Source organism: Aulonocara sp. 'chitande type north' Nkhata Bay, linkage group LG18 (genome assembly GCF_057382095.1).
Source record: "Aulonocara sp. 'chitande type north' Nkhata Bay isolate Kocher_YH1m ecotype deep benthic linkage group LG18, A_spYH_male_GT1.1, whole genome shotgun sequence".
NCBI lineage: Eukaryota > Metazoa > Chordata > Actinopteri > Cichliformes > Cichlidae > Aulonocara > Aulonocara sp. 'chitande type north' Nkhata Bay.
The window spans coordinates 27,810,113-27,827,879 of record NC_141361.1 but is presented as its reverse complement, the minus strand read 5'-3'; the positions used below and the strand labels follow the sequence as shown (position 1 = coordinate 27,827,879).

Sequence of the window (17,767 nt, the reverse complement as noted above, 5' to 3'; positions counted from 1 at the left end):
TTGCAATAATTTTCTGTGTTGTGCATAACCAAGGTTATCCGTAGTGTGACTGTAGTGTTTCTTTCAGCCTGTGAAAGCTTCATTCAGCTCTATAGATCTGAACCAAGCCTCCAAAGTTTTCAGGATTACAGAGAAAAAAGTTTATATATTACAGAAAGTGTAGATTCCACAGTTTTTGAAGTGCAACTCAACAGCAACAACGTGTTAACAAAAAAACAAACAAAACCCAACCAAAAACAGGCTTTTAAATTCTTCACACTTTTTTCGGAGGTAGGTCTACACGCTAACCACACCAAAGCAGTTCAGCTTAATGTTTTGATCTCTAAGCTTTGCAGGACCATCAATTTTACTAATGGGGGGAAGCTATTTATGGAAAGGGGGAAATACTTTTTCTCTCTCTCTCTCTCTCTCTCACACTCACTTTCAGCATTTTTGAGGATTAGGATAATCTGCTTCCCTCTGTTCCCCATCCCCTCTCTGCTATCCAAGTATAAGTGCTGGCGATGGAGTGTCTTCGCCTTAGGAACAGAAAAGAGCAGCCACATAAAAAGCATTGACAACAAATGAAATTATGTTCTTTACACATGGATTTATTTTTGGTAGGTTAAAATATTGTTTGGGTTTTTGACAGACTAACAGTACAGGGAAATAAAATCACTTCTGATGCCGAACATTAAATTTTTTCCATGTTTACACATTAAGAGAGCAACAGTGTGTTGCGATTGAAGAAATCCTATTCATCCTCCTACTTATTCAACAATGTGATTCGCGCTAATACATGAGAGAAAAAGAGCATTACAACAATAAAAGTAAGGGAATGCAAGAGTGTTAGTAGGAAACATTCAATTTAAACCAAGTGCAAAACCCTTACAGTATGCAACACACTAGACAAAGTGTAAAGTAGTGTGTACATCTTACATAAAACAGTATGGAAAGTATTCAGCAGCCTTATTGGTAGAAGAGACAAAACACACATTCAGGCATACAAAGTACACAAAGAGGCACAAGACTAAATTCTGAATATACATTCAATAAGTTCCACTTTGCACACTATGAACACTGGATTGCTCTGCTATGTAATATCAGTAGCTATATACATTGCATCTAATCATAAGGTGCGTCAGGTGAATACAGGAAGTGGTTTTGGAGTAGAATTTAACGGAATTAGAGCTTAAAAGAAGGACACGGCGTTACTTAGTTCACCAATGATTATGAAAATCAAACGGAATATGGAAACAAAACGGGGCCCTAAGTACGCTGGCTGTGTATTACAGTATCTGAATGTGTAAAACATTTACATGGGAGACCTTTTTTGTATCAGCAAGCAGATCTGTAAACAAAGAAAGAGACTTGCATGGATAACTTCCAGTAAAAGATGCATTTGTTAGTGAACTCAGTTTTATCTGTGAAACTCACATTTATAGTTATGAGCTGTATCCCTAGTTATGTAGCCCATAACTAGGGACGACTTTGGTTATGATTTTAATGACACCAATCCCATTGCCAGGTCTGCTTGTAGGCGACATCCTTTACCAATTTTCTTACTGAATTTGACATATCGTCTGAGGGGAACAATGTAGACCTACACAGGATTTTAGCATCAGTAAAGCCATTTTATTATCACTGTGAATAGTTTTTAGAAACAGAATAGCAAACAGAGCCAGCCATGTGACTGGTGTGGAAAAGTTCCACTGCCAAAAGTCTGACATCATTGTTTTGCAATGTGCACCTGTCAGAAAAATATGCGAGCAACGATAAAAGAATAAAAAGGGGAGTCTTCTGTGCTGTTACCGTGGTTACAGCAAGCACTAAAAATGACAGTGTGGTCTGCTCTCCGTTTATATCACTTTATAATCTAAGTTAAACTGGTAGATTCATTAGGAGAGGAGTTCTGTGTAAACTCAAACATGTGTGCAACTACAAAGTTGTGCGCAAGTCTTTTTCATTAGTTCACAAAAATAACACACTCGGCTATAAACATCCTTAAGGGTAGAAAATGTTCAGATACACGTTACACATTTGAACATTCAGATATAGTGATGTAAAGCTACAATGCTAACATTTACTACACTGCTTTACACTTACATTTCCCCACCTGTTTATATCATCTAACTCAAAGTCTGTTGGGGTGACGGCAAAGCCGATAAGGGTCAAGACAGTTTTTATTTGGACAAAAACTTAAGCGCAAGTTAAAAAGGAATCACACTGACTTTATACATTAAAATTTGTTTACAGTACCATATTATATATTTGTGTATGGAGTCAAAGATCATCTCTTTACTGGGACAACTGACTGTGCAAGTGTTGCATTGCATTGTGGGTAGTGTAGGTGCTAGAAAGAAGAACGGGCAAATGAAAAGATGCTGTTACCTGTGGTTTTAGCTGTGGTCATTTTGATACTATAAAACTGTCAATTGTGAGTCCAACGCCCTTTAGGAGACTGAATTGAACATTAAGGCATGAAAAATGTAATAAGCAGACTTTGGCAAAGGTGTTGTTTTGTTTTAAATGGTCTAATAAATTTGTCTTCTTGCGAATTGCACTTGGACAACTGCACAATAGAGCGTAGCAGCCGTGAAAAAAAGCTAGCATTAAAACTACCTGTTAGTTAAAGATCAAGCATGTGTCGAATGGATCTAAACATAGTCGTGTCAATAGACTAAATATAAAGACTTAAAAGAGTTCTTTATAAATATTTCAAACATTAATGTCCTACACTAGTGAAACATACGCAAAGCACATAAACGCCTGGGCATAAAGTCTAAGGTTTTGTTGCTCAACCCTACATTAAGCTGGTGCAATGAACCGCTGATCAAATAGTCCACTGTGGAGGTTTCAAATGTGTTTGTGCATGTTTTGTTTAAGACTTAATTTAATGCAATTATGAATAAGAAACCTGCGGACCCAAGAGAATATAGGTCCACTTTGATTTTTAAAATACATTGCTTGGAAACTTTTTTGTAAAATGTCAACACCAGCAGGGATCAGATGCTCGTGTAAGTCTAAGGGTGTCAAACAGCCACTACCTAGACATAGCATCTCCTGACCTACTATGTGACAGTGTAGAGTTCATCTTTGCTGCCTTCACAGAGAGTGTATCCACAAACCCGGGGTCTCCAGCTCCAGTTCAGGGTCCAGCCACTGCTCCAGCCAAACTTCTCCCTGTTTTTCTTCTTTGGTGGCAGCAGTAACACAACGCAGCTCGCCACCAGGATGTGCCACAGCGAGTGTGTGTAATAGTAGTTGTCCTCTGTCTCAGCAAAAGTGTACAAACACAGGCCGATTAAGGCGCACAACACCCCCGGGATCAGGTAGAAGACCCAACGCCTCCAAGAGGGCGGGTAACAATGTCGTCGATGGACCCCTTTGCGCACCTGTAAACAGAAAAGAAGAGGAAAAACAGTTTTATTACAGTCCAAAATATAATCAACATCTGCAACAGATGGAAAATGCGTCTCTTACCCAGGCAATGACCATGATCAGTATGGCACAGAGGATGGGGCCCAGCAGGTTCCACAGGCCCGTGCGGTCCAGTTGCATTGACATGGCTATCAGCAGAGTCCCGAGCATGAACAGAGTCTACACACACAAAGGGGCGAGTAAAACCCACACAGCCTTTTAAAACATACCAATCCTTAGCAGAGTGTGTCAACAGTATGAAAGAAGAGGCAGGAATCAGCATCTTACATATTTGAATGCGTTTCTGATGCGAGCCATGCACAGGATGGTGACCCAGAAGGAGCAGATGGATCCTAGGAAGTCACAGTACTGCAGAGTATTATACTCCATTATACACATTACTGCAATGCCCGGCTGGTCACAAGCATGGTAGAACTACAAACAAGAGGGAAACAATGACAGTAAGGGCAGATATCAACGTTTAAACTAAGATTAGTATTATTTGCTGATGCTCATCTTGTTTTTTTTTTTATTACTATTTTTGTATCATCTTTATTGGTGACAAGTTTACTGAATATCTCAGTACCACCTACAAACTATGCCAAAATGATATTAAAGCTATTAAAAGTTCAATGTGTAATAGAGCAGAAACAGGAAAGCTCACCGTCTCCTCTCTTACACAAACCCACACAATAACAATCGACTCTTAAACCTATTTATGTATCAGAAACACACTCGTAAGTATGTCTACATGTATAAAAAGGTACATGCATGTTCCTGAATGTTTTACCGTGGAGAAAAACATGCTGAAGAGGTAGACAGAGGCCTCGGTGATGTAACCGTGTTTGACTGCAACCACGATGGCAGGCAGGAAAGCCAAGTTGCTGAGCGTGAGCAACAGAGTTGCTAACAGCTGGTGACTATACGACTGAGCTGTTGAATCATCTGTGCAGCCCCAACCACTCCAACCTGCACACAGTGAAAATAAATAAATGCATGACTGTAATTTTTTAAGGAGGAGATCTCGAAATATTTTAATATTAGTGAAATATAAGCTGCAGTGACACAAGTTGATTCTGTTCACTCATCCAAGTGACTTCTTCAGTCTGAGCTGACTGCAGGTTTCCACACCCTTATACACACTACATTTGCACAATGACTGAGACTAACACCACCGATGAGCAATGGGCTGTGAGGTCAGTTTCTGGATCACTTATATACAAATTATCACGACCATAGATCAACAACCACTAATCAGTGACAATGTTCTTCTGCTTCCCAGGCTGCTGTATCTGTGGGGATGGTGTTGGGTCTGTGTTGTTGCATCCTAATGACAGCCAGTTTATGCTCCAGTGGATGATGAGAGTCAAACATTAAATGCTGATCCATATGTGTAGGTTTACATCAACTTTTAAATGTCCCCAATGAAATCTCACAGCCTAAGAAGGCTACCCTGCCACTTTCATATCCTCCCTGGCGAACTTGATGTGTTGGTCCACCGAGTTAATGTGATCAGTGAATTGTGGCGCATCTTAAGGTGTCATCCACATACCTGAACCAATGACTTGGTGGTGTTCCAGGGTAGGATAACAAAGCCCTCTTTTCCACTTCTTCCATGTAAAAGTTGGCCACAATGGGTGAAACTGGACACCATGGCACACCCATGTTTCTACCTGTAGTACTGACTCTTATATGTGAAATAGGTGGAATTAAAACACAGTTCCAAAAGCAAACGCACGTGGTCGGTGCTGAGAGTGGTCCGGTTGCTGAGGTTGGTGTCATCCTGTAATCACTTATGAATTACCTCCACTTCTTCAGTGATTTTCTCACGATAGTCTTTCTGCTTTAGCAAAACTGTCCACCTACCCTTGAGACGATGATGTTGTTGATGTCATTACTAAGCGATATGAGTGCCTTCTTCTCCTCTGTGCTGATTTTGGATGGTGGGGGATTTGCGTTGCTGAGACCAGCCAAAACTTTAGTCCATAGCTGCTCTGCTTCCATGTCTGCAATGTTGTTGTTTAGAATGGCTGTGATCAGTCCACTAGTGGGATTTCTCAATGCGTCACAGCAAAAGTTCAACCCTTTTGGAAGGATGTCTGCTTGAATGAGTTGTCTGTCAGACAAATTTGTTCACCCACTTGTCCACATCCTCAGTGTGGCGTCCTCCTCTCTTCTGGCCACTGAGGACACTCTCCGTATTTTGCTCTGGTTTCCGACACACAACAAAAAGGTCAAACGTCCTTTGTTGCCTGGTCTCAGACTTTTCATGCTGTCAGTGAATTCAAACACCTTTTGAAGAATTTTCTTATCTAGAAGCATTGCAAATCTCTATCGGATCTGCTCTTCTGTTGATTTTAGCACATCAACGGTAAAAATTTGTTTGTCTCACCCATTCATTGAGCAGCTGACTCTGTGCTTTTTGGAGGATTTTCAGTCAAATTGCTCAAAACTGAATTGCTGAAAAACAGTACCTTAAGAAATTTACTGTTTATAAGATTGGGGAAACCTGTAGTCAGCTGAGACTGAAGAAGTCACTTGGATGAGTGACGAAACTGAAAACGTCCAGATGAACAGAATCGACTTTTTGGGATTTCCTTACCTGGATGACTGAACATGCATCAAGACATAGGTTAATATTTTTAGTGCTTCTACTACAACTTTAACAAGGCCTTTTCTTAGGGGAGACGGACTGTGTGTGCCTGTGTGTGTGTGGGCGTACCAGCCTTGCATACACATCCAGCGTACAGGTAGCTGTAAGATCTCAGAAGTCTACATTCACCGTATAACCCACAGTCCTCTACACAGGCACTGAGGAACACCTCTGGGGTCACAGACACCACTGATGCGTTACCACAGTTACTGCTGCAAGAAAAAGCACAAACACATGCATGTAATATTATACATACATTACACACACACACAAAGTATGAATAAATGAATGACACCTCATTTCATCAAATTTCAAACTTCTAAAATGTAAGATTTGGTACATATTTAGTGTACATTTCAAAAATATCTGAAGCAAGAAAAGTTGAATAACTGAACACAGTCTGCTACTGCTGTGTGTGTGTGTGTGTGTGTGTGTGTGTGTGTGTGTGTGTGTGTGTGTGTGTGTGTGTACTTACCTGTTGCATATAAGCTGCAGGGTGAGGTACCACGTTGCTGACTGAGGAAAAGGCAGCCTGACCACAGCTTTAGGAACGCTGGCATTCACAGCAACACCATAACCTCCAAATAAATCTGTCATCAAATCAACAACATACTGTTTTGTCTACAGGACACATTGTCATCTAAAAATCAGACCCACTGTGAATTCTGAAATTTATACCTTTTTGTGTTAGATTTTGTTTGAAATGATAAAAGAACTGGTATTGCATAGAACTTTTCAACAGTACTCAAATTACTTCCTAGTCATTCACCCAATAACAAAACTGCTTTTTTTTCTCTATACCTAAGAATCTTAGGCAGCTCAGGATTCAGTACCTTGCACAAGGGCACCTTGACATGCACCATGTAATCAAACCACCAAACTTCTGATCGGAAGATGACCTATTCTACCTCCTGAGCCACAGCTATGACAAATGGATGAAACACTTTTAAGAGATCCCATAAAGCTACACTAAATAAGCCATGATAACAAAGTGAATTGTAATAGAAAACCACTTGAACTTTATGTAAAAACAATTTAAACAGAAAATTTTTCAGCTGATTTATAATCTATCTACAAAAATTAAGACATTTGTATGCAATTCTTCATCAAAGCGTTCTGATCAATTAGGCATAAGCAATGTTTTCTGGTGTTTGATGTGTGTGAATTTGAATCAGTGCTACTGTACCTGTGCGACACGACTGAGAGTGGTTCAGTTCAAGGACTGGAGTCCAGGGAGAGAGACATGCAACCACACTGCTGCTGTTCCCCAATGTCATGTTAGTCTACAAAAAACACAACACAGACGCATGTATCAACGCAAATCTCCACAGAAGCTCAACTCTGTGACTTTCCAATCTGTCTATGCAAGTACAGCGATTCAATGTTACTCACAGAGTTGAGTGTGAGCTGCAGGTTGAGTGTGCCACCACTGGCGTGCGCGTGCAGGGGGTATGTGAGCAGCGTGGGGTGTGTATTTGTAACGCTAACATTGGCTCCACCAACGGGGGTGAATCGCAGTGACAGGACATCCACCTCCTCATACAGCACAGGGATGCTCCACACACACGCTGACCCCAGCAACTGTGACATCCATGAAAACGATTTATTGCTGGAGACACCTGTGTCTGCAAGCACCGAACTGTTGCTTGATGATGAGGAGTTGCTATAACTGCTGTTGCCATGGAGCTTAAAGATCTCATCATCTGCTTTGAGGCCAAGACTTTTTGGCTTACATCCCACTGAAGCAAAATGGATACACAAGAAAATGTGTTAGAACAGAAATACAGGTTGTGTCTGGAATCATGCACTCATTCAGCACTTCTTATTTAAACATTTGGAGCTCACTGTCAAAGTGGAAGAGAAAAGAAATGTGGGTTTATTTTTTGACAGGCTTCTTTTTTTCTTTTCATTCATGATGATGCAATGAGAGAGTGACCATATTTTAGACTATTTTTCTTAAGGTACTGGTGGATGTTTTGGGCCCACAGCGTAGTTTATATATTGTAGTGAGTAAAGAGTGATTTCAAACACAGGTGTAATGTGTGTACATACTTCAGTGTACATATTTCTGAATTCACCTGTGTAGTTTGAGACAACGCTGAAGGTAACAGTACGGTTGGCTTGGGTGCTCTCAATAACAACTCGTATCCAGGTGTCCCAAGGTGGATTAGAGAGAGCTGCAGAGCAGCTAAACCCTGAGCAGTTCATTGTTATTGGGCCCTGCTGCAGAGAAGCTGAGCCAAGCCTGAGGACCAGGAAACAGTTTCCCATCTCCGTTCCCTCCTCTGATGAACAGCCAGCCACAGAAACCGAAAGGGAAGAGGCAAACTCAGGAACATACAATCTAAGAGCAAGAGAACAAAATGCACTCACTTACGGTCTTCTGACTGATGCATGAAAAAAAATGTGCAAAGACTGGAAATACAGGAAATAAAACATGCACTTCTTACTTAAGGCGTGTAGGTCTGTCAGGGGCTGCAGTTTGTGTCAGGAATATGCCGTTCTGCAAAACAGGTGTGTCCACTGCTCTCCTAACTGACAATTGAGGCTGGAAGAAATAGGAGCAGGAAGGAAAACCCTAACAGATAAGGACAGACAACAAAGGTCTATAAATAAAGACATTGTGTTGCACACTTCTTCTTACACAGATGGGCGCCATTCAGAGTCTGAATAAGTGAATAAGAGGAGGTGATTACAGGAGAACAATAGGAAACTAATGCACACCAACACAATGCAGAGATTTAAGATAAAATGTAAACAGATCAAATGATAAGTAAGAAAACTCTTTTGCAGGAGGAACAGAGCCAAAGAACGTGGTTCAGCCGGTTTAGCATGAAAAAAACAAAAAAAAAACAAAACTGCTCCCATATATCAAGTTAGAGTGATAAAGGAAATTGTGAGTACTAGTGTAACATGACCAGAATACTAACAATGTACATTGCCTGCCCCCCCTCACCCTCATGCAAGTGCAAAGGTTACATAATTGTTAAAATTAGATGACAATTTGAAACAGCCAAGAAAATTTAAACCAGTTCTTTCTTCCATATACTCCTGGTAACGTCACAGAAATTTTAATGCACTGGATCAGGGAAGAAAAATTGTGGCTAACCTAACTGTGGCATCAGCAGCAGCAACATGCACCATATGCTGCTCTATACCAACCTTCTGTTCAATGCGGCCATCATCTTCAGGCAAGTGAGCAGCAACGTACCAATCACCTGGGGCAGGGTCAGAGAGGTTAAAAGTTGTGGAGTTCTCTGAGATTACAGGTAAAGTCAGAGACAAACAGGGGGTCCACAGTGTCGTATTGGGAAACTCCTGCCCTGTGGGGTTTATAACAGGAGGGGCACCCCATCGAATATAGCTGCAAAATGGTTATAACATAAGGTTAGGTTAGGGGGGATAAAATACATTATAAGGAGTCTCAAAAGGTCATTATTAATAAACTTCATAGCTTACATAGTGACATTATGCCTCCCGCAGTGGAAACTGTGGCCCTTTGTCACAGAAAAGAGCCAGCGAGCGATGGCGGTTTCCTCCGGTATGTGAAACCTCTGCAGCCTCGCATTCCCGTACCAGCCATACTTTGATAATTTCTGGGCAGGTTTGGATGACAGCTCTGACACAAATGTCACCTGCCCATCTGCAGGAAAAATAGTAAGACAGTCTTTCACCTTATCATCTTGGAGTTTCTCTCAAAACATGGAGACGCACACTAAAGCGGTGGCATTCCGTCAGGACAAGCAAGGCAAGCAGTGCTCCCCTTGTCCAATCAAGAATAGGCATATTTAAAACCTACCAATGACAATTATCTCTCCCCTTTCATCTCAAACAGTGCTGTCAAAAAGCTCTTCACGTGTGTGCATTCATCCTTTACATTACATCTTGTGGCTGCACTTAACTATTACAGGTGCGCTTGTTTTGTGTTCTTAGGAAACTGTAGCTGTCTCCATTTTATGCGAGTCCCTGTTCCCCACTAACAGTGACTGGAGCTGGACAAGCTGAGAGGCCAGCAGCCTTTTTTATAGTCATTTGCACATAACACATTCTGGATCTCTGGTCTTTGACTCTAAACTTAAGGGAGACCAGCATCTAACTGCTACTGGCCCAGCTTTCACTGCTCTGAGACCAGTTACGATATGCTTTTTGTGTGGCAACACAGCTGGCACGGGCAAGTAAACAGGCTTCAGTGATGTAGCATCATAACAGATAAGTTTTGTTCTCTTAGGAACCTTGGCCAACATGTGGGATGTAGAGAAAATGGAGTGTTACTCATTAATAACTCCTTATTAATAACTCCTATAGCACAGTGGCAAGGAAAGCTTTCATAATAGAGCACTGATGGCAGTTCTGACCACGTCCAGTATAACAAAACAGGCAAATTAACCAGGTTGCGCCAGCACTTTAGCATAAAACACCTGGCTGACTGACTGAATGTCATTAGTTTAACCAGCAAAACGCCTTCATCTTTAATTAGGATTTTTAATCCCCTCTGCAGACATTGGCAGTTAGTCGTGTCACACGCTGCTTAAGGCTTTTAAGTTAGCTGGGTTATTTTTGTCATTAATATATTTAAATATACATTTTTAATCTTGAGAAGTAGACATACATTTCTGAGCTCATGATCTACTGTTCTTACTCATACTACCAAGATATGAGGCAGTATAAGGAAGGGGTTTTGTGTGTTTACTTGTTTTTTTGTTTATTAAGAGTGTGTGTGTCTTGGGGTGGGGTGAGGAGTAGGTTGTCGTTGTTGACCTTATATAAAAAATAAATTACACTATATAGATAGCTATACATTTCCAATAAGAAATATTTACATATTTACATTCTTGGGAGAAAGGAAATGCATACAGGACACTTGACAAGATAAGACTAAAAACAAACAAACAAAACAAAACAAAAACAATGAGGGCTAAACATGTCTATACACCAGTAGAAACAAAGTGCTTTCTTTGACCAGGGTAAATAACCAGTTAGTAGCATCGTTGCATAGATATACTGTGAGCTCACTGACTAGCGCTGGCAGCTCAGTGCGTCTCTCATGTGTTTTCACGAGTTAACTTCAAGCCAGCCATGACTGCTAGCAAAAGTGCTAATACGTCGGACTTTGTGTGTGACCTCTGCCCGAAACACTTACCGTCGTCTCCTGATGTCCAATCCGTCAGGGCAACGAAAAGGAGACTACATAGAAACCAAACTTTCATGTTTCCTTCCCAACTATCCGAGTCGCTACATCTTCCGTATCCACCTGCACTTGCAAATTTACCTTCCCCGAGAAGACATCCCTACGTTTTGAAACACTTCCTGTTTTCTCTACATGACGTCACGTTGCGTTTACGTCCTATCGGAAAGAATAACACACACACACACACACACACATACTATGTAAGGCTTGTGTATTTCCCTCGCAATTTCATTAGTTTTTAGAGACAATATGTAAATATAAAAAAAGGAAAAAATCTGACTTTTGCTAATAAAGCAAAAAAAAAAAAAAATTCAAAATAATCAATTGTGGATTTGCGTTAACACGTATTACACCACTAACAATGGACATATGATTATCACGATAAATTAAAGAAAAACAAATAAAAAGACTACTGACTTACTTGTGGTTCCCAGGATATTCAAAAGTAGAATGGAAGGCAGAGCCTTCAGTTTTTAGGCTTAAAACTTAATCCCTGCCTCTGCTCCACAGTATGTCTTTTGCCCCATCTTTCTCGCGTTAACCTCCAACTGGCTGCCTCTGCCCGAGCCTGGTTTCTTCCTGTTCCTGTTGTTCTTTAAAATATGCTGAGGTTAAACAAATTGATTAAAATAGTAAGAGGGATATAGCAAAATAAAAAAGTGGATTTCTAACCTATATGAACTGTTACCTTTGGCAATTAAAATTAGTCTTTTTGTAGCCACATTTTCCACAACCAAGTTTACATTTAGTCTCAGGACAGGTGTCATTTGTGCAGGCGGGACCAAAAAATTCCTGTGATCCTAGATTGTCCCGGCTCTGTTATGCTGTGATGGCATTTTGTGAGTAGTTTGGATTGGTTGATAGGGGTGGATCACTGCAGATCACTGTGAAAGACCACCTGCCCTTAACCTTTGCAGAAACATGTCCTGATGGCAGTGAAAATGCCTCCATCTGCTGGGCAAAAATGTGTCCCTGAATGGTTTGGTGACTTTGAAAGTGATGTCAAACAGGCCTCAGCTTTAGCAGTCACCAAATCCAAACTCACCGCAGTACCTATGGGAGTTCTTTTAACAAGTTAGACGATGCTTTTTACCTTTAAAAAAAATGTATTCCCCAACTATATAAGGACACAACAGTTATTTCACCAATAATGACATTTAACATTCAGGCTTTTCTTCTAAGAAACAAACAAGAGTACCAATAAATTACTTTTATTGTCTTGGCAATTACAGTGGGGCAAAAAAGTATTTAGTCAGCCACCGATTGTGCAAGTTCCCCCACCTAAAATGATGACAGAGGTCAGTAATTTGCACCAGAGGTACACTTCAACTGTGAGAGACAGAATATGAAAAAAAAATCCATGAATTCACATGGTAGGATTTGTAAAGAATTTATTCGTAAATCAGGGTGGAAAATAAGTATTTGGTCACCTCAAACATGGAAAATCTCTGGCTCTCACAGACCTGTAACGTCTTCTGTAAGACGCTTTTCTGTCCCCCACTCGTTACCTGTATGAATGGCACCTGTTTGAACTCATCATCTGTATAAAAGACACCTGTCCACAGCCCCAAACAGTCAGACTCCAAACTCCGCCATGGCCAAGACCAAAGAGCTTTCGAAGGACACCAGGAAAAGTATTGTAGACCTGCACCAGACTGGGAAGAGTGAATCTACAATAGGCAAGCAGCTTGGTGTGAAAAAATCAACTGTGGGAGCAATCATCAGAAAATGGAAGACATACAAGACCACTGATAATCTCCCTCGATCTGGGGCTCCACGCAAGATCTCATCCCGTGGGGTCAAAATGATCATGAGAACGGTGAGCAAAGATCCCAGAACCACACGGGGGGACCTGGTGAATGACCTGCAGAGAGCTGGGACCAAAGTAACAAAGGTCACCATCAGTAACACACTACAACGGCAGGGAATCAAATCCCGCAGTGCCAGACGTGTTCCGCTGCTGAAGCCAGTGCATGTCCAGGCCCGTCTGAAGTTTGCCAGAGAGCACATGGATGATACAGCAGAGGATTGGGAGAATGTCATGTGGTCAGATGAAACCAAAGTAGAACTTTTTGGTATAAACTCAACTCGTCGTGTTTGGAGGAAGAAGAATACTGAGTTGCATCCCAAGAACACCATACCTACTGTGAAGCATGGGGGTGGAAACATCATGCTATGGGGCTGTTTTTCTGCCAAGGGGACAGGACGACTGATCCGTGTTAAGGACAGAATGAATGGGGCCATGTATCGTGAGATTTTGAGCCAAAACCTCCTTCCATCAGTGAGAGCTTTGAAGATGAAACGAGGCTGGGTCTTCCAACATGACAAGGATCCAAAACACACCGCCCGGGCAACAAAGGAGTGGCTCCGTAAGAAGCATTTGAAAGTCCTGGAGTGGCCTAGCCAGTCTCCAGACCTCAACCCCATAGAAAATCTGTGGCGGGAGTTGAAAGTCCGTGTTGCTCGGCGACAGCCCCAAAACATCACTGCTCTCGAGAAGATCTGCATGGAGGAATGGGCCAAAATACCAGCTACTGTGTGTGCAAACCTGGTAAAGACCTATAGTAAACGTTTGACCTCTGTTATTGCCAACAAAGGTTATGTTACAAAGTATTGAGAGTTATTTTTGTTATTGACCAAATACTTATTTTCCACCCTGATTTACGAATAAATTCTTTACAAATCCTACCATGTGGATTCATGGATTTTTTTTTTCACATTCTGTCTCTCACAGTTGAAGTGTACCTCTGGTGCAAATTACTGACCTCTGTCATCATTTTAAGTGGGGGAACTTGCACAATCGGTGGCTGACTAAATACTTTTTTGCCCCACTGTATATATAAAAAAGATATATTAGGCTCATAAATACAAAAAGCCTTACTCTAAATTGAAAAAAAAAAAATCACCTTCTGCTATTTTTCCGCTATCTTCAAGAGATTTAGGAAAGAAAGCACAGTGTCCATAAAATTCAAGATAAGAAAACTGCTAAGCAAAGTTACTTAAACAAATACAAAACATAAGACCCGATGGTTACACAACAAAGACACAAAATCTGATGCTCAGATCTCATTCAGGTGTTTGAAACCTTCATCACATCATTCATTTCTAATTATTTAATATTTATAACAAATGATTTAAAAATATCAAGTCAAACACACAGAGTATATAGTGACACACAGAGAAACTTCACATTAGTCAGTGGCTTTAATCTTATTCTAAAAAATGTGCCAAAGTGCCTTTACGTCTCAGATCACTAGTTGAAAAGCTTTAAAGCAAAGATCATAAATCAAAGTTGTGTTCAGAGGTCGTCATACATATGTCACATCATCTTCTGATTCCACCCAGGACCACCGGGCATCATAGCCTAGAAAAACTTCCTCCTCACTGGTTTCACTGTCTTCCTTTTCTATAATATTGGTGTGAGATGCTGTGAAACTCTCCTGAGGTTGGTGTAATGTCTGTGTCTCTCGTGGAAGTGGAGTGGGGTCAAAAGTCTCCACGTCCAAGCTTTTTCTTGGTTTGAAAGATCTAAGCAAAACTCTTCTGATTGTGTCGCCACGATTTTTTACTTTTGGCGCTAAATACGTTAGAAAAACGTCCTGTGGTTGTTCATCATTCAATCCACTGGCTGGACTAAATGATGTCTGACCAAAACTTCCAGGAGCAGAATGATTGATCAAAAATTCGGAGCCGGAAGGACTCTGAGATGTTCCTTCACTAGAGTCTGAACTGAGAATGTCAGCATAGCTTTTAGGGTTTGAATTCTCTGAATTCTCACCCATTATTTCAGTCAGTTCCTCAGGGTAGTCTGGGTTTTCTCTGTGGGAAAAGAAACAGAAATGCATCAGTCACAGGCAGGATTTAAGTTCATTTCTCTCAAGGAAAGTCTATTCTGATGGGTCAGCAACACATAATTTTTGACCTCTTCTGCAAGGGCCTGAAAATCATGGCCAGCATTTTATGTGCCAATTTTGTGATTTATGTCTTTCCAGTTGAGTTTTCTAATTTGCCACAAACGTCCTTGACTATCCTTTGATCCACAACTTCTCCCTTTAACCGCTTTTAGAAAATCTTGCATTATTTTGCCAACATGCTGTAGGCTACTAAATTTAGGAAACTGCCACTTGTGTATACTTGCAGGGATGCAAGAAAATTCTAGTTCAAGAGCTTTACCTTACTCCTAGTGTATCCTCTTAGCAGCTGTACGCATATTTAACATCGTCATTTAATCTACAAAAGACTAAATAGGTAACACGCTGGGTGACCAGAACACAATAAATTAAATGTGGGGCAAAAAATATGTTTGTGTGGGACACATTAGTAACACTGACACATAGTTTTAAAATAAAACATGTCAAAGGTATGCAGATTAAACATTGGTAAAACAAATAACCTGGAAGCAAAAATAGAAGGGTTTTTTTTAACACCTTGATCCCAACAGTCTTTTTGAAAACATTAAAGCTGTTAAAGTTGCATGCTTGCAGCAATCACAATAAAAACGTTAAAAAAAAAAAATCACACTGTATGTCTCTGTGTTCTCTTTTGCACACTAAAATGTGAGACATTGCCTTAGTATGTGGGGCATGGAGACAAGAGAGTGGGACACCTGGTTACCCACCTGCAGGGAGACATCAAAGGCCCATTCTCCAGGCTGCTCAGGCTTCCTGTTAAACTGCTGCCACGACTGGTTAAAGGGCCCCTATCCTCCAGTAGCCAGCGCATGGTCTCGATCCCTTCGTTCAAAGCCACCAGTTGCCGTAGGATCCTTACATCGGCAGAACGGAGCCATCTCTGATTAAATGCCACAGAGTTAGTGAGTGTTAAGGTGTAACTGAAGAAACAGGTGTGTGTGTGTGTGTACTATGAACTTCTCCACTCCTTCCACCCCACTATCATGCTCATTTTAATTGCATTAGAGTGGAACAAAGGTGGTGGGAGTCAACATAGGAATCTGTTGCCAGAATGTGGCACTGACAGGTGTGGTGAGAACACAGGTAAGAGCGACTGTCATAAGAAATAAACTGCTGCCTGTGAAGTGGCTCAGAATGGCACTTCATACATGTCACAGTGATTGCTAAACAAGTTGTACAGGTTGTAGCTTAGCTTTGGCCAAGTAAGGAAAAATACACAGGTAATGGTGAGTCACTAAAACGCATGATGGAAACTCCATTTGGAATCTTTTCTATAAATATACCTGTATCATATAATACACACGCACACACACACACACACACACACAGGAAATAATTATTAGTGAGCACAGAAATGTTTACCAGCTCTTTTTTTAAGTTGTTAATTTTGTCAGATAAAGCCTCGGGGAAATCAGCGCTGTGGTTTTCCCTGCCGCTCACTTCAGACCTCCGGCCACCTTCACAATTTGGAGCATCTCTCATCCAGGTCAGAAGACTTTCCGGTGTCTTCATCCCGATCTTATTTTCCAGCTCTGTTAGATCCGGGGAGTAATCCCTGAATAACCCCTCTGCCATCCCGATCGCTGGTTTTGGATGGGAAGGAACACTTAAGCGTAAATTCCCTTTAAACCTCACACACGCGCAAACCAGCCCGCACTTGTCGACTTACAGCACAGTCCGAGGGTTATATTCCTGAACGCTCCACAGTTCAGCATGATCGCGACTGGAAAACAAACAAACGAACAAAAACTTGTCACGGGAGCGCAGAAAAATCTACGAAAACGCTGGAAGTATGAACGAACAAACCAAGTGCGGCAGCTGACTGCCGTCACCATTCACAGCCTATTACAGAGGTATGCAGCCCGGAACATGACGGCGGAAAGTGGAAATGCCCTTTGTGCATTCCTCAAACAATGGCAGGAATTTCACACTGACAAGCTTCAGAAACACCTGCGAGCACCGAGCTGCCGGAGACCAGAGCGTGCCGGATACCCTGTAAAGATATGGGATCACGTGACTGACTTTACTGGCATTTTTAAAATCTAAACACACACACACACACACACACACACACACACACTTACTTCCAGGTTGAGTTTTAAATGGGTTGAATGTATTTTACCTGTTATTCCAGATTACTCGTAAACAGTCTGGTTTCGCTTTCTTTTAAGCCTTAAGGTATTCAAACTTGACTGTAGTCCATCTGTGGGAAATTCCACTGACTAGTTTTCCCAGTACACAGTGCACACCAGAACGACACAATACTTCAGTAATCCCAGAGCAAATATGTGGTCACACGTGCTCCAAGACAGTAAGTACCATATTAAATAATACAATATATTACAAAATAGCTCTAATATAGAAATATCCCCGATATGTTACACACAAAATATAAAATATAAAGTTAAAAACAGAAAGATAACCACAGGCAGGAATGATTTCCTGTGTTTTTAAGATAAGATAGAAATAAGATAAGACTTTATTGATCCCACAATGGGGAAATTTTTGCGTCACCTCAGCTCAGGTACATATATATGAAGGAAATACAAAAATACAATTAAGTACAATCAATGCAAAAAAGTAAGATAATACACTTTTCAGTGGTGCATTTGGTTA

At 41.0% G+C, this 17,767-nt stretch overlaps 2 protein-coding genes across 4 annotated transcripts; both read right to left on the bottom strand.

Annotated features, from left to right (window-relative positions):
- Window positions 1-576: 576 nt before the first annotated feature.
- pgap6 (post-glycosylphosphatidylinositol attachment to proteins 6) lies at window positions 577-11,376 on the bottom strand. Of its 2 annotated transcripts, XM_086272310.1 has the most exons (13): window positions 11,193-11,376; window positions 9,512-9,695; window positions 9,215-9,416; window positions 8,503-8,630; window positions 8,131-8,396; window positions 7,445-7,791; window positions 7,239-7,335; window positions 6,528-6,642; window positions 6,122-6,264; window positions 4,190-4,368; window positions 3,688-3,834; window positions 3,463-3,579; window positions 577-3,374 (listed from the first exon to the last, which is right to left on the bottom strand). In XM_086272310.1, the coding sequence occupies exons 1-13, from the start codon at window positions 11,257-11,259 to the stop codon at window positions 3,051-3,053; spliced, it is 2,316 nt and encodes a 771-aa protein (XP_086128436.1). In that variant the 5' UTR covers window positions 11,260-11,376; the 3' UTR covers window positions 577-3,050. The 2 variants fall into 2 exon arrangements, with proteins under 2 accessions (XP_086128436.1, XP_086128437.1); XM_086272311.1 differs by lacking the exon at window positions 11,193-11,376 and having other exon boundaries at window positions 9,215-9,270; window positions 9,512-9,645.
- Window positions 11,377-14,071: 2,695 nt separating this feature from the next.
- LOC147308840 (uncharacterized) lies at window positions 14,072-17,375 on the bottom strand. 2 transcript variants are annotated; one of them, XM_086272103.1, is made up of 5 exons: window positions 17,274-17,375; window positions 16,821-17,144; window positions 16,514-16,734; window positions 15,859-16,031; window positions 14,072-15,059 (listed from the first exon to the last, which is right to left on the bottom strand). In XM_086272103.1, exons 2-5 carry the CDS (start codon window positions 16,984-16,986, stop codon window positions 14,549-14,551), a joined length of 1,071 nt encoding a protein of 356 aa, XP_086128229.1. In that variant the 5' UTR covers window positions 16,987-17,144; window positions 17,274-17,375; the 3' UTR covers window positions 14,072-14,548. The 2 variants fall into 2 exon arrangements, with proteins under 2 accessions (XP_086128229.1, XP_086128228.1); XM_086272102.1 differs by lacking the exon at window positions 17,274-17,375 and having other exon boundaries at window positions 16,514-16,864.
- Window positions 17,376-17,767: the final 392 nt, after the last annotated feature.

Excerpts from the sequence above, each read along its gene's own strand:
- pgap6 (XM_086272310.1), bottom strand. The coding sequence starts at position 11,259 with ATGAAAGTTTGGTTTCTATGTAGTCTCCTTTTCGTTGCCCTGACGGAT. Across the intron at positions 7,336-7,444 it reads TGCAGCTCACACTCAACTCT|ACTAACATGACATTGGGGAA; the intron begins GTGAGTAACATT and ends TGTTTTTTGTAG. Across the intron at positions 3,835-4,189 it reads TCAGCATGTTTTTCTCCACG|TTCTACCATGCTTGTGACCA; the intron begins GTAAAACATTCA and ends TCTTGTTTGTAG.
- LOC147308840 (XM_086272103.1), bottom strand. The coding sequence starts at position 16,986 with ATGGTGACGGCAGTCAGCTGCCGCACTTGGTTTGTTCGTTCATACTTC. Across the intron at positions 16,735-16,820 it reads TATAACCCTCGGACTGTGCT|CGATCGGGATGGCAGAGGGG; the intron begins GTAAGTCGACAA and ends ATCCAAAACCAG. Across the intron at positions 15,060-15,858 it reads CCTTTGATGTCTCCCTGCAG|AGAAAACCCAGACTACCCTG; the intron begins GTGGGTAACCAG and ends CTTTTCCCACAG.